Source organism: Typopeltis vanoorti, chromosome 20, assembly GCF_054136105.1.
Source record: "Typopeltis vanoorti isolate ZY-2024b chromosome 20, IOZ_Tvanoo_1.0, whole genome shotgun sequence".
In the NCBI taxonomy this organism is placed as follows: Eukaryota; Metazoa; Arthropoda; class Arachnida; order Uropygi; family Thelyphonidae; genus Typopeltis; species Typopeltis vanoorti.
In genome coordinates, this window is record NC_143568.1 from 87,696,246 (window position 1) to 87,712,322 (window position 16,077).

General features: G+C 35.5%; 1 protein-coding gene across 1 annotated transcript in view; it reads left to right on the forward strand.

Moving 5' to 3' along the window:
* The window catches only part of LOC150095635 (dynein axonemal heavy chain 8-like), a 2,108,518-nt gene that overhangs the window by 216,413 nt on the left and 1,876,028 nt on the right, over positions 1-16,077 (forward strand). The window contains exon 11 of the mRNA XM_090409931.1: positions 11,533-11,668. Within this exon, the coding sequence (XP_090266057.1) occupies positions 11,533-11,668 (136 nt within the window). The remainder of the gene's footprint in view (positions 1-11,532; positions 11,669-16,077) is intronic.

Genomic DNA, 16,077 nt, shown 5'->3' on the forward strand with positions numbered 1-16,077 from the left:
AAACATCACATCTTTTTAATAAAATAACTTTTATTAAAAGCTGTTTTTAGACCTTATGTAGGAGATTTATTATTTAGGTAGGGAAGATATGCTGAGAGAATCCATAAGGTCTGCTATCCAGGAGAGAGAATGAATAGGATAATTCAGGTGTTGGACATAAGGAGGAAATGAGCAAGAGAACTAGTGATGGTTGTGGAGACAAATGATTTAAGTGGACATAAGGAGTATGCAGGGAGAATATCAGGAGGTTATTGAGAACAGTGAAAGAAAACAGTGTAGTACCAAGGTATGACAATGATGAGTTGAGATGGAGAACTAGAATCATGAATGGCATGCTAATGGAGCTATGTGAAGAGAAGGGAGTACATTTGATGGATGTATGGCATATATTTACGAGAAGAATTGAATTACACAGGCGCGATGGGTTACCTTTAAATGGCTTTAGAGGGAGTGTACTGGAGAAATTGTTGCAAGATGGGGGTGCAGTGTGTGCATGTTTTGCATGCAAGTTATCAAAACTAAGAGATGAAGGGAAACATCAGGAGAGTGGTATTGAAGAGAACAGAAGTGCTTGGCAGCAGAAATGATGGTAGTGTGAGAGAAGAAGAGAGAACTGGAATACAAGAGGAACTGGGAAATGGGTGGTTGTCCAGATGTACAGGGAGAGTGGATGTTGAAATTTACAGTGAATGTGTGTATGAAGATAGATTATATTGTGTTTTGGGTGGGGAAGTTGAGACTGAACAGGTATATGTGGTAAGTGGTGATAAAGGTGATAAGGCAAGGTTAAGTGTGGTGGAGACATCACAACCAAACACTGGCTTGGATAGGATGGATTATAAGCCTAAAACTGAACTGGTGTATTTGTTTACAAAATGCAGAAGTATCCGAAATAAGGAGGATCAAGTGGTTTCAGAGATTGAGTTTATTCACTCCAATATCATTGGAATTTGGGAAACATGGTTCAATGAAGATGATATCATAATGGGAATGGAAAGATACAGTATTTTTCATGAGGATAGAAAGGGGAAGAAGGGAGGGGGAACTCAGCTGATGATAGCAGGGGAATTAAGTCCACATAAGGCAGACACGAAAGAGGGAAATTGTGGCGATGGTTATGAGGCAGTGTGGTATAAGATTTAAATTGACTGGAAGACATATTTAGTTAGATGTTGCAATGGGCCAGGGAATGTGTAGGGTGGTGATGAAGAAATGTATAAATAAACACTTATATTACTAACAAAGGAATGGTAATTATTATGGACAATTTTAATTATGATGGTATAGATTGGAATGAAGAAGTAGCATTTGGGAATAAGAAAATTGAATTTCTTGGTTCTTGAGAGATAGCTGTCTCAGGCAGAATGTAAAGGAGAGCACACGAGGATCAAGAGTTTTAGCTATGATCATATCATCAGAGGATGTAATTGTGAGTGGGGTTTCACACTTTCCTCCAGTTGGTGAGATTGATCATGAAGTGATCATCTGGGTTGTGGCTAGTAATATACAGACTTTTGTGAGGAAAGGGTATATGTGGAATTATAAGGCTGATGATTATGACAAGCTTAGGAGACAACTTGGAGATATATCATGGAATGAGCAGTTGAGCAGTAAGGAAGAATACTGCTTGGAAACTGACAAAGAAATAATAAGAGCATCAATGTGTGAATGTATTCTGAAGGCCAAAAGGCTGAATAAGGTAGGTGTAAAATGGATGAATGAGGGTCTTAAGCATGAAATTTTAAGAAGAAAGTACTTTGGAGGCAGTACAAGATGAATAATGGTAATATTCAGTTTCATGAAGAGTGCAAAGAAACTTGTTTCAGTTACTTTTCTGAAACTTGCTTCAGTTACTTTTCTGGGTCATTCAGAAGAGTGACCCAGAAAAGTAACTGAAGCAAAAGTACAGTATCTGTAGAAATCGGCAAATTAGGCAAAGAAAAACCCTAGAGAGTTTTTTAAAGATATGTGAAAAGTAGAAGGAAGAAAAATCATAGTAAGATGATGTTAATGGATGAAATTGGTAGAACGGTAACTGCTGCAGAAGACATTTATGAGGTATATTCAGTGATCAATTTATAAGGGTGTTTCATCCTGATTAGGGTGGAATCATGAAGTACTTAAGTGAAGAGAACACAAGGGACAATGGCTTAATTGTGAGTGAGCAGGAGGTATTTGAGGAAATATATAATGCTTAGAGAATAAGGCAATAGGATTCAATGTCATATCACCATGTCTGTTAAGGGTATGTTTCAAGGAATTTGCATTAGCATTGGCAAACTTGTTTAATAAGAGTCTTACAACAGCTTAGGTTCCAAGGGAGTGGAAAAAGGATAAAATTGTTTCACTGCATAAAGGTGGTGATAATTCTGTGATTTCAAATTATAGGCAAATCTGTATATCTGGAATTGTACTAGAGAAATTGGTGAGAAGTAGGATACGGAATTGGGTTGATAACAGCACTATTCTTTGTGCTTATCAGCATGAGTTTGTTAAAGGGAGATCAGGTTTTACTAATTAAATTATGTACTCTAACAAGGTGACAAATACCTTGTACAGGTTGGATGCATATACAGTGATGTACTTGGATATTGCAAAAACTTTTTATAGGCTCCCACAAGACAAACTATGAAGTAAATTGAAACAGATCGGATTGGATCACAGCAATGGTGGCTCGTAAGAATTTGTAGTGGTGGGACTGCAATGCTACCAGCCCAAACTACACATAAATCACACGTTAACCCCTACTACATTATCCCCACTAGATAGTGGTTTGGTGCGATCTGCATTGAATGCAGCTCCAGCTTTGAGTATACTAGCCCTAGCCTGCACAACACACTAACTATTACAAAATACAACTATTGCTGCAAAATGAATTATATAAAATACTTTTGAGCACTATTGTATTACAAACAAGAAAATAACAGTTTTTAGATCTGTTTTAAAGACAATAATGTCAATTTGTGTTGTTTGTGCTCTTGTAGTAGCAACGTATCTTTTGATGTAATGCTACCAGCCCAAACTGCATGTAAATCACGCGTTATCCCCCACTGCATTATCTCCACTAGTTAGTGGTTTGGTGTGGTTTGCATCGAATGCAGCTCCAGCATTGAGTATACTTGCCAGAACTAACTTTAGCACAGCACATTGACTATTGCAAAATACAACTATTGCTACAAAATGAATTATATAAAATACTATCGAACTATATTGTATTACAAACAAGAAAATAACGGTTTTTAGATAAATATATAAAAATTTAAGAATAGCAATAATAAAACAAGAACTTTCATTTTATACTTACATTTTATACAGCCCTTATGGACAAGCCACCACTAGATAACAGCAGACTTCTGAGTTGGATTATGACTGCTTGTCAAATAGGTGTCAGAAAATTGTATACGGGGGTGGGGGGGGGTGCAGCAGTATCTCATAAGAGGAAAGGCACTAGTGGTGTATTGTAATGGTCAATTTTGGGACCATTGTTGTTCAATTTGTATATTAATTATATTGGAATGGATTTAACTAGTCATATGCAACTTTTTGTAGATGATACAAAATTGTTGCCAACAATGCAGAGTCAAGCAGATGTTATGGATTTGCAGTAGGACTTGAGCAGATTGCATGATTGGGCAGGTAGATGAAACTGTCATTTCAATGTTGCAAAGTGTAAGGTTTTGAAATTTGGTAAGCAATAATGGGATGCAAGGTATACACTTCTTGGGGAAACTTTAAATCAGGCAGAAGAAATGAGAGATCTTTGAGTGGTGGCAGATAAGGATCTGAAATTCAGGGGCAACATTGCACAAGTTGTGAAGACATCACATCAGATATGGCAATGATGCAGAGGACCCTGACATTTAGAAATAAACAGGTTATGATACCATTGTATAAGGCCATGATCCAGCCTCATATGGATTATTGTGTACAGATCTGGTTGCCATGTTTTCATGGTGACAAGGATATGTTGGAAAGGGTTCAGAGATGATTCACAAAAGTTGTCAGTGGAATGTGGACTACAAGTACAGATTGAGAGAATGTAAGTTGCGAAGCCTCGTGAATAGAAGGGCGATGAGGGAAGATATGATGAGAGAGATATAAGCTAGTCAGGAGTTGTCATCAGGTTGACATGGAAGAAATTTTTCATAAAATGGGAGGGATAGAACAAGAGGCAGTTACCGGAAACTGTATGAAGAGGGCATGAGCAGAAGAGTGAGGAACATGTTCTTTCCATAGAGAGAGAGAGTGGTTGGTGAGTGGAATGCATTGCTTGAGTGTGTTGTGAATTAGACACATTAAATCATTTTAAGGCACAGTTGGATGAGCATTGTGTGCAATAGTCTGTAACTCCTATGATGAGTCTCTGACTCCGTGGAGGACAAATGTTAATAATAATAATAATAATAATCTCCTACCATTCTTTGTAAAACCCCTTCAGTTTTAATCTGATAAGAATCCCTTACCAACTTATTCATCTCCATCAATATCACTTACTCCACTTTCTCCTCCTGTCCATTAGAATCTGTAAATTGCATCTTCTCAACCTTTCTTCATATTCAGTATTCCAAATAATAGACACTACGTTAGTCAGTTGCCTCTGGACTCTTTCCGGTATCTCATCATCCTTTTGAAAACCAGACGACCAAATCTGTGCTCAGGAGTCCATATAGGCCTTATACAGTGGTACCAGAATATCCTTATTTCTACAAGTCATTGTCCTTTGCATCATTTCCAGAATTTGTTATGTTGCCTTTACAATTTTAGTAATGTATACTCTAAATTTTAGATACCTGTCCACCACCACACCCATATCTCTTATTTCTTCCACATCCTGCAATATATGTCCACCAAGTGTATACTTCACATCCCATCTTTGTTTTCTGAATTTTAAAACCTTACACTTTGCAGCATTTAACTGTTAACCTGACTCCCATGACCATTCACTCAGTCTATTTAAGTCATGGGTGGCCAAACTTTTAGATGTCGGGGGGGGAGGGGCTACTTACCTAGTGAAAATATCTCTGCAGGCGACTATAGATGTGATCGAAAATTGTGGAATATTTTCGAGATTTTTAAAAGTTTATAAGGCAATAAATATAACAAAAAAAAAGAAAATTTATTGTTCATAACTTTATTAAAAAAATAACAACAATAAAAAATACAAAAAAACTAAATAAAATTATACAAACAAAATTGAATATTTTAATTTAATTGACCGATACCTCACATTGCATAGATGCATCCAAGCGATCATAATCTGGATCGTACGAAATTAAAGAAATTCGTAAACACATTTCCAGATGTTGATCACTTAGCTGCGATCTATGCTTTGTCTTAATAGCATTCATACATGAGAATGCTGATTCGCACAAATAAGTTGATCCAAAAAATGCGTTAAAATAAGCAGCAATTCTCCAAATATTTGGATATTTACTTTTGTGGATCAACTTCCAAAAACTATTATTTGAAGCAATTGATTTGAGGTGGATATCGCATTTCATATTTATAATTTCTTATTCCAAATCTACTCTATTTGTGTCGAGAAATTCATTAAATTTTGAAGGGGTATGATCAAAAAATTAGCGATATCATCGAGCTTACTGATTCCTACAAATCTTACTTCAAATTCGTTCATTAAAAGTCGTATGCTTTCAGAATGTTTATTAAAGGTGACGTTTTGAATATACCTTGACTGGTCAGCCAAATTTTTAAAATGTTTCAATTTGCACCACTTTAATTGTATTTCAAGCATGTTTAATTTTTCCTTGAATAATTTTAAGGAGCTTATCATATCAATGATTGTTTTATTTTTTCTTGTAATTCTAAGTTTAGGTTATTTGGTTATTCTATAATGTCACAGAAAAAGGCAAGGTCAAGTAGTCATTCTTTATCATTTAATTCTGGATGTAAATCATCTCTGTTTTTTCAAAAATGAATTTATTTCTGGAAGAAGTTCTCTGAATCTTGCTAAAAATGTGGCATAGCTTAACCATCTTACGCCAGTATGTAACAATAATTCACTATGCTCACTCTCGCATTCTTTTAGCAAAGCCCGAAGTTGACGACGCAGCAAGCTATTTGATCTTATTGAATTAACAATTTTGAAAGCAACATTCATAACATGATTGAATTTCAGTACTTTTGAACACAAAGCTGCTGATGGATGATGCAGTGATAGTCCACAAAACTTGGTATATCTTTATCGTTTTTACAAAGAGTGACGAAACTGATTTTATTACCTATCGTTGCAGGCGCTCCGTCCCTAGTTATTGACACTAACTTATGAATTGGAAAACTTGTATGTACAATGTAATTCTTAAATAAATCATAGATATCTTGACCTCTTGTTCGTCCTTGAAATGGAATAATGGTTAATAATTCTTCTGTGGCAGACATATCCTCAATAACCATTCAAATAAAAATACACAATTGTGCAGTACCAGCATAATCAGTAGATTCGTCAAACTGTAGTGACAAAAAATTGCATGTGTTTATGTTTTCATGCAGAATCTCTTCAAGGTTCCGGCCGGTTTCTTCTGCTCTATGCATGATTGTGTTTCATGATAATGACATATTGTTAATAGCAGTTATTATTTCTGATTTATTCTTAAAATTTTGAAATAATATTTCACCAGCTTTGATGAAGGCTTCCTTCCATAATTCTCCATCTTGAAACACTTATTACATTTAATTAAAGTTTCAGCAACTTTGAATGCGCAAAGTACAATACAGGCGCAAAGGCTGCAATTGTTGCAGCCTTTGTGCCTGTATTGTACTTGGCGAAAATATTTTGTTGTCAAGTAGTGTCTTCATTTCATATATCTTTGCTTTTCTTAAGGCAGTGCCCTGTGGATAATCTTCATAGCTTTTATGAACAGTTCGATAGTGTCTTTCAACGTTTGCTTTTTTCGGTAAAGCCACATTCGCATTGCAAATTATATATGTGTATTTGTCTTTCATCATAATAAAGAAAAAATCTCTTCCCATTCTTTATGATAGTGATAAGTTTTTATTTTTTTCATGCTTGTTCTTGGCTCACTCACTGTTATCCTTATTTTATTTTATTTTTTTAATTTTTTAACAATACTAATTGCATTCACTTGCTTAATTTAAAATAATACACACTAAAGATCGATAAACAGAAAATGATTTCATGGGATTACTCGATACTAAAATACTGGATAATCGGGACACTTTGGCTGCACGAGTCTTGATCAAGAACCATACACAGATGACTGTCAACTGTCAGTGTACATGTCATCAAACGTGTTACCATTGGGTGCATGTTAGTAACGTGTTACTATTTCAGAACCGTCAAGTGAGCATTTCTGGACAAAGCGAATCACGTGACTGCTGTAAAGCGATGGCTTCATTGTTAACCGCTTAATTATAAACTTTACATCAGATTAGAAATAAATTAGTTTGACATGTTTGACAATTTTTTTATCGATTAATAATTTTGATTATCATTTATCTATTCATTTTCAATCTGTTTATATGTTTAACTTGCTACATTCATTAAGAGACGATTAATAATTTGATACATTCAGATGCCTTGCGGTTGACGTCTTGGCCACCCCTGATTTGAGTCCTATTTAAAAAGCCACAACATCTATTCTACTTCTTATAGTTCTTCCCAACTTTAAAGGATCTGTAAAGAAATGAAATGCTTATGTATTTAGTACATTCCTAAGTACATACTCTTGTGTTTATGATTTATTTACTTTGGAGTGCATTAAAAATAAGATGTGTTATTTTGGACTCAGCTCTTGGAGGTGATGTTCATTTTGGTAAGAAATATGAGAAGTAGAAGGTTCGTTTACCAGAGTTGACTTGTTTGCAAAACTTAACCCTGTGTCCTGAACAACTTGATGAGTTTAAGGCTTCATTATTATTAGATATTAAAGATAACATAGTAGATCCTGCTGTGGGCATGGATGTTTGTGATTGTACTAGTGGCGGTGGGTGTTAGATGCTGTTGGTATAGTTGGTGGATAGTGATGGAGACAGAGAGTTGTAGAGCAGGTAACCTCCCTCGATGAGTCTTTGGACTCCCTGGAGGTGTCACGTAATAATAATAATAAAGAAGGGATCTTAATGTTGCTTTGAGAATATTTCTGATGACAAATCCAATACACTGAAAGATACACGGCATATGTGTGATTGATAACATGATATAGGTAATAGATAAAATGACATTTAATGCTGTGTCAGCAAGAGAGAGTTCAACTGGTATATATGAAAAGCAAAATAGGTTCGAAAAACTTCAGGATGAACTTATACTTGATTAAGTTCAAGGATGAACTTTATCAAGGTCATCCTTGATAAACTTCAGGATGAACGTGATAAAAATCATATCCTGAGATATGATTTTTATCAAATACATAATCAGCAATAGGGACAGATTGAATATTAGTACATATGCTACAAAAAATGTTCAGCAGGTCTGGATAGTCTATAATTTGAATCTCAGTGCAGGAAACATTTCGCAGGAATGGACAGAATCTATGATAATACCATTTCAAAAGGGTAAGTCAGAGACTGATGCATTTAACTGTTAACTTATCAATTGAGTGTGTTGCTAAATTATGATACCAGACAGCTACATGCTGGAAATATTCTGCTTCTGATAAAGAGTGGCAGTGCAAATCTAAATTGATTGCTGTTAAGATTAGTATAGTGTGTGTTTTCAAGCAGGAAATAACATTAAAGTGGGGCTGGGGCAGCGTGAGTGTAAGCATTTAAGCTACCAGGGTTGGTGTGAAATGAACAATGGTAGTATGAGAAATAAGGATGGCATCATGGGAAGTTATGGAAGTTGGATGATTGTCTTAATGTGGAATATGGAATGTGAAATATGGAGAAAGAAAGAGAGAGAGAGAGAGTGTGTGTTTACACACTGCTTGGAAAGAAGCCAATGGACATCCCCATGGATGAGGCACATTGCACCATGTAACAAGTCACATGTTTGTAGCCATTATAAATTGGAGGAATACGATGCTCCCAAGTCAGTGCAACTGTGTTTGAGTGAAGGGAACTGATGGAGTTTGAAAGAGGCATCGTGATAGGATGCCATGTTGCAGGCCTAGCTTTTGACAAACTGGGCCATCTCAGGTTAACAATCAGTGATAACATGCTGAGATCAAAGTGCAAGGAATCAACTGCAAGTGTTACCTGCAGTGAATGACCCACCACACTCGCCGAATGCAGAGTTCCATGCATCGGCTGGAACATGAATCTGCAAAAAAACATTCAGTACCAAGGCTCACAACATGGATTTCCATGGTAGAACCACAATATGCAAGCTACACATTACCCGAATCAACATGCAGTGTTGTCTTCAATGGTGCAAAGAGCATGTACAGTGGGATGTGGAAGCTGGGAATGCTGTGTTATGCAGCAATGAATCATGCTGCATTCTCTACCAAGCAAATGAATGGGTGTGGATGTCATGGATGCCCATTGAATGTCTCTTGCCAGAATCCATAACCCAACTGTGAATTCAGAGGTGGCAGTGTGATGGTATGGTCCTGTTTATCCTGGTTTGGCTGTGGACCTCTGTTTGTGATGCCACTAAATTTGAATTCCAAGAGATATCTGAACATTCTGAGCAATGCAGTATTTTCTACCTTGTGGTGTTTTTATGAAACTAACCATTGTCTCTTTCAGTAAGAAGTGCACCATATCATAAGGCTGCTGCTTCAATTTGCATAGTTTGTAGACATGAATGTCACCACACTTGACTGGCTTTCACAGGACCCCGATCTCTATCCTATTGGACATTTGTTGGCTGAACTGGAGCATTGGATGAGGTCAAAGGACTTCCCCTAAACAGTCCAGGACTTCATTATCTGCATACAGGAAGAATGGTCCAAAATTTCCATCGATCAATGTCATATGCTTGTGAAAAATATCTCCTGTAGGATTTCTGCAGTCATTGTAGTGAAAGGATTTCCTACATCTTATTAAGGTGGGTGCCATGACCAGGGGCATGCCAAGGATATTTGCCGCCTGGGTGCAAACTTTTGTCAGGCGCCTCTAGTACTGCATTGTATAATCCAAATTAGATATTAGCTACATAAAATGCTGCCCGGGTGTGGTGCACACCTTGCACCCTCGGGTTGGCGCGGCTCTGGCCATGGCTATTTGTTCCTCACACTATGGTGTCCGTTAACTTCTTTCCAAGCATGTGTGTGTGTGTGTGTGTGTGTGTGTGTGTGTGTGTGTGTGTGTGTGTGTGTGTATATATGAGGGTGGTCTGAAAAGTTCTTGGCTTTCTTTCAGTGTATCTTGTGGTGGACATCCAACGTATTGTCAGCAAGTCTTGAGTGGCTGTACTGATGGAACTGCATTTAGACCTTGTGTTCAGAAATTCTGCTGTTGGCTGCCCTACCTGAAAAATAATAGTTATGCGTAATCAACAAAGAAGCCTATCTACCAGATGACTCCTCATTCTCTCCCTTCCTACCATCTTTTGAAAAAAGTTTTCATTTTCAATCTTATAACACTTCTTTAATAATTTATATACTTCCATCATGTCTCCTTTGTTTAGCCTATCAGTTAGTCTCTTTGAAGACCACAGACCTTCAATCTGTTCTCAAAGAGAACATTCTATAGACCTGCCATAATCTTTGCTGCTTGTTTCTGAATCCTCCTCAGGATTCAGAATTTCTTCAGCCCTATGAAAATCAGTATCAAACGGTATACCAAAGTCAGAAGTATATGTGGGTGGTCTGAAAAGTTCTCAGCCTCCACCATAGATGTTAACACTATTGGCAAGCATTTTGTTTTGAGTTCGTACATCTGTCATAATCATCCATATGAAATTGCAATCATTCTATCAAGTAGTTTATTTTATACAGCTGTCTGAAACAAAAGTGTTGTCTGCATCCCTTGAAATGGATAAAATTGAGTATCGTGCAGTTATAAAAATTCTTTGCAAAAAAGAAGGTTTAAAGCCAAAAGAAATTCATTTGAAGTTCAAAAGTTTATGGGCACTCTTCTCCTTCATTTTAGACTACATGAAAAAATTTGTGAGAAAAGACCTGGTGTGCAGAATAAATAAAAATAAAAAAAAATAAATAAAAAATCATCTTTCATCAGGACAATGCACCTGCCCACAATGGTGTTATTTGGCTCCCTCTGACTTCTATCTCTTCCCAAAACTAAAACTCTTCCTTGCTGGTCAGAGTGTTTCTTCGAATCAAGAGGTGATTGCAGATTGCAGAGGGGTATTTTGAAGATCTTACTGAGAACCATTACAGGGACGGATAATGGTGCTGGAGCATCACTGGAATAAATGTATTAGTCTTAAGGGAGATTACATTGAAAAATAAAAATAATTTCGAAATTATAAATTCATTTTTTCATTGTTAGGCTGAGAACTTTTCAGACCATCCTTGTATGTAGTTTAAATCAGCATTTTAAGATGTAAAACTTTTCTATGTATATTTTACTGTATGGTTTTTGTGACTCAAGGAATCATTAAATTGAAACATAATTACTTTTTATTCATTTGAATTTCCTTTTCAGCCACATCTTAATTTGCTGAAAACAACTGTGGCCAAACGGATAGTACGCTCTTACAATGAACTTGCTGCAGTTCTTGTAGAGTATGAGATGTTATATCACACATCTCTTGATAATCATATTCCTCCTGCCATTGAAGGTTTGTATATGAAATAAGAAATAACATTTGTAATAGTTGAATCTTATTTCCTGTTTTATATTTAAATAAAAATTATTTTTTGCAGTTATCATTTGAATACAGTTGACTTTCATTTTAACACACGTCCAAGATCCACAGGAATTGTTTGTTATATTAGATAGTTTGTAATAACGAATTTCCTTTTGCATAGTATTTTGCATATGGAGCTTTGGTTGTTTATTTTTTAGTAGTTTCTTATAAGTGAGAGTGGACTATATCAAATCATCATCATCCAGGCAGACATCACCGTGAAGTATGAAGACTCATTACAGGTGCTTGACACTGATTATTATGCACACATTACCTGCCTGTCATATCTTTACCACTTCTTAAACTCATTTTCACAGTCACCTCTGGTAACCCATTCTGCTCATTTACCATTCTCCAACCACAAAATTTCATTCTTGCATCATTACTTACCATACTCTTCAGTTCACAGGGTTGATTTTGTCTTTTCTCCCCTCTTGTCATGCATTAAACAGATCAAATAGATGTAGTATTTAGTTGGTTTCATAGGGCCTTATGTCTTTATAAAATATCAGTCTTGGTCATAATTGGTAGGGAAAAAAACTTTAATGATGTGTTATTCGAATCAAACTTTCCCATATTTTTGATAAGGATAGGCAGTCATTCTGATTCAAGTTAAACCAGTGAAGCAAGGCAAATAGGCATTCGAAATTGTAACAACATCTCTGTAGAAGGCGTGTTTCAGACCAAAGAATGTTGTGGTCTACCTCTATTCCATGTTGAGCTAATCTAGACTTATCGGATTTTTTGTGGAAAATATATGATTAATGTTCTTGCATTCTTTTTTCTGTTGAGCATCCAATTTGTCCTAAGTAGGAAAGATGGAAGTCACATGTAACTTGATATAACATGTAACCTGGAAGAGATATAGGTGAATGTTTATCTTTAGGAGAGGGAAAATAAGTTGAGAGTTTATTAATAGGAATAAAAGTTGCTATTAAATGATATTTCTTCAAAATTCTTAAAATCAGTTCTGAAATGCCTGACAGAGATGTATGGGATTGGAACTCGATGTGCCATGACAAGAGGAATCTTTATTTGTGCTTTTCAATTGAAAGTGACTTAACCGATCTGATATGGAAGTAGCAGGATTTTTTTCTCCCAGGAACTTGTTTTTCATCCGGCATACAGGCCAATCGGCGCCATAATAACACACACAATTTACATACAAAAAATACTGTTTTTGGTAGTGATTGTTAGTGGTGGTAGTAGTGTTGTTGTGTTTAGTTGCAAAAATAAGTGGTAAGAGAGACGGTGCAGTGTGTGTGTGTAGTGGTGTAGAGTGCCCCCCCCCCCTGCAATGACTCCTTGAAGGTGTAATGTGTTATTAATAATACTAATACATTAATGCCATGAAAAATGTATATATACCTAAAGGAACACTAAATACTTCAGAATGATATTGCTTTTAATGTATATAAAAGGGAAATGTTCAGTTACTTATAGAAAACATGACGTTGGCATGATAAAAATACACATGATATTGTTCAGCTGAAAAAACAATGAATCACAGCATACACATTTCTTCAGTATATCACACAGACAAGCATCATGTAATCTGCTGCATTCTGAGGAAATAGTTAATCCTCAGATAAGACACCAATCTGTTCATCTCTTTTGGAACAAACATAGCACCCAGGAGTGAAAAACTTTCTCATACATGTTTACTTGCTTTTGGGCTTCGCTGTATATGTCAGAATGATATAAAGTGTGCCGATCATAACAATCTATCTCTCAGTAGTTATTTCTGAGAGATAGATTGTTATGATCGGCACACTTTACATCATTCTGGCATATACAGCAAAGTTCGGTAAAGCAGAATAATGGCAGATATTGCACAGAGGACAATAGGACGACATATAATAGTTGGCTGCCACTGTAGGTTAGGGTTGCAAAGTGGTTGAAAGTGTTATGTCTTGTTGTTGTATTCTGAGAATATTTCCATAGTCAAGTTCTCCTGTTGGCCAAATGATCATCTTGATCTTGAACAGAACTACTTGATCTACTATACTGTCTTCTGTACCTTGCCAGAAGCAGGGGTTGAAATAAATATCCAAAGAATGAATCCTTTTTGATCTTCCTACAATTATTCTGGAGTGTAACGAAATATTTTTTGTAAGTATAATTTCTGTTCTACTGAAACAATTGATGTTTAGGTTCTAGGATATCTATCTTTGAGGATTTTATCCAATGGAGTGAAACTATTTTCTTCCTCCAGTAAATCGTTCTCGTTTGCAGTAAAAAATGTCGCTCTCAGAAAATAATACTCCATTTGAAAAACATGAATGCGCGTGAGCACGCACGCGCACACACACACACACACACACACACACACACACACACACACACACACACACTGCTTGTATCTTCTCTATGAATAAAGCTTTTCTTTTATTTCTGTTTTGTATTTCATTAAATTTAGCTTATCAGTATTCTTTTTTTCTTTATAGTAACAATAAATAAAGATACACTATTTTTGAGATGATTTTTTTTCACTGTTGTATTCTTAAATTAATTGTGACTAGTCAATAAATAAATAAATATGTATAAATTTATATAAATAAAAATAAATAAATAAACACACAGACACACACACACATCTATATATATATATATATATATATATATATATATGTAGGAAGAGTGATTTACTCGGTTGATATACATTTTTAAAAAAAATATTGAATAGCCAAGTATAGTATTTGTATAGTATAGAACAGAACATGACTAGTAAAAAAATCATCTCAAAAATAGATACACTATTTTTGAGATGATTTTTTTTCACTGTTGTATTCTTAAATTAATTGTGACTAGTCAATAAATAAATAAATATGTATAAATTTATATAAATAAATAAACACACACACACACATCTCTCTCTCTCTCTCTCTCTCTCTCTCTATATATATATATATATATATATATATATATATATATGTAGGAAGAGTGATTTACTTGGTTGATATACATTTTTAAAAAAAATATTGAATAGCAAAGTTTAATAGCACAGTTTCGGCTTGTATCAGCCTTCTTCAGGTGCACATTAAAAAATAAATAACCAGTAAAACATAGAAGAAATAACTGTAAACAATGCAGAAAGTTAGTATATATATATTCTATGTAGAAATTTTGAAGTCTGTGCATTCAAAACTGTTTTCTCTTGTTGGTTTCATTGTTGGGCGTATGCATGCGTATAGCATCTTGCGAATGCCAGTATTTGATCATAGCATAATGACAGTCTGAATGGCTGTAACTCAGATTATTGTTGAGATGTAGGAGGTTGAGAATGATTTCTTTTGATTCTATTATCTTTCTTTCTAATTCATCCTGGCAACGGAAAATGTTATCAGACTTGTCCCATAGGACTGTATGGCTAAGTTTTCTTTATTAGATTTGGCCGAGAACAGAACATGACTAGACAAAGCACTGGCTCGCTTTCTCCTGTAACTGACATCTCTCTTATGTTCTTCAATGCGTAATACAATCGATTTCTCTGTTTGGTCAAAGTATGGTATATCTCAGTTGCACCAAATCTGGTAAACACCAGGATATTTAAGATTGTGATGTCTAGGTTTCGGATGGCTCACTAAGGAGCTGATTTTCAGAAGAGTAGTAAATAAAGTTCTCATGTTGTACTTCCTAAGAACCTTGGCCAATTTGCGTGAGACAGAGCTTATGTATGGTATAAAAAATATTACCTTTTACCCTATTGGTCTCTTCATTATTGCGGGCAGGTGGATTTAATAGGAATTTGTCAATTGTTTTTTGTGAATAACCATTTAGTTGAAAAGTAGACCTGAGAAAATTGAGTTCTTTATTAAGTTCTATCTCATTATCAAGAAGAGAGCAAGCACAATGTCCTAGTGTAGAAATGATTCCAAACTTTTGAGGAGGATAATGATGGAGTGACCATGGAGATATCTGTTGATGTGGGTAGCTTTTCTGTAAATCGAGATTTTTAATTTCTCTGAGGAACGGGTCAGTTTAATGTCCAAAAAAGGAAGAGAACCATTGGCTTCAAACTCAGCCATAAATTTTATGTTCGGATGTTGATTATTTAGATGTTCTAGGAAGTTCAAGAGAGATTCACGGCCATGATGCCAAATCAGGAAAATGTCATCAATATAACTTTTCCAAATTCTTGGTTTTAAAGGAAAAGAAGAGATAGCGTTAACTTCCAGATCTTCTAAATAGATGTTCGCAAGTACAGGTGACAACAGATTACCCATTGCAAGATTTCGTTTATAGATGGTGTCCTGAAACTTAAAGTATCCTGATTGGATGCAATGAGTAAGTAAGTAATTCCATGATCTTTTCAGATAATTTATATTTGAGTAGTACAA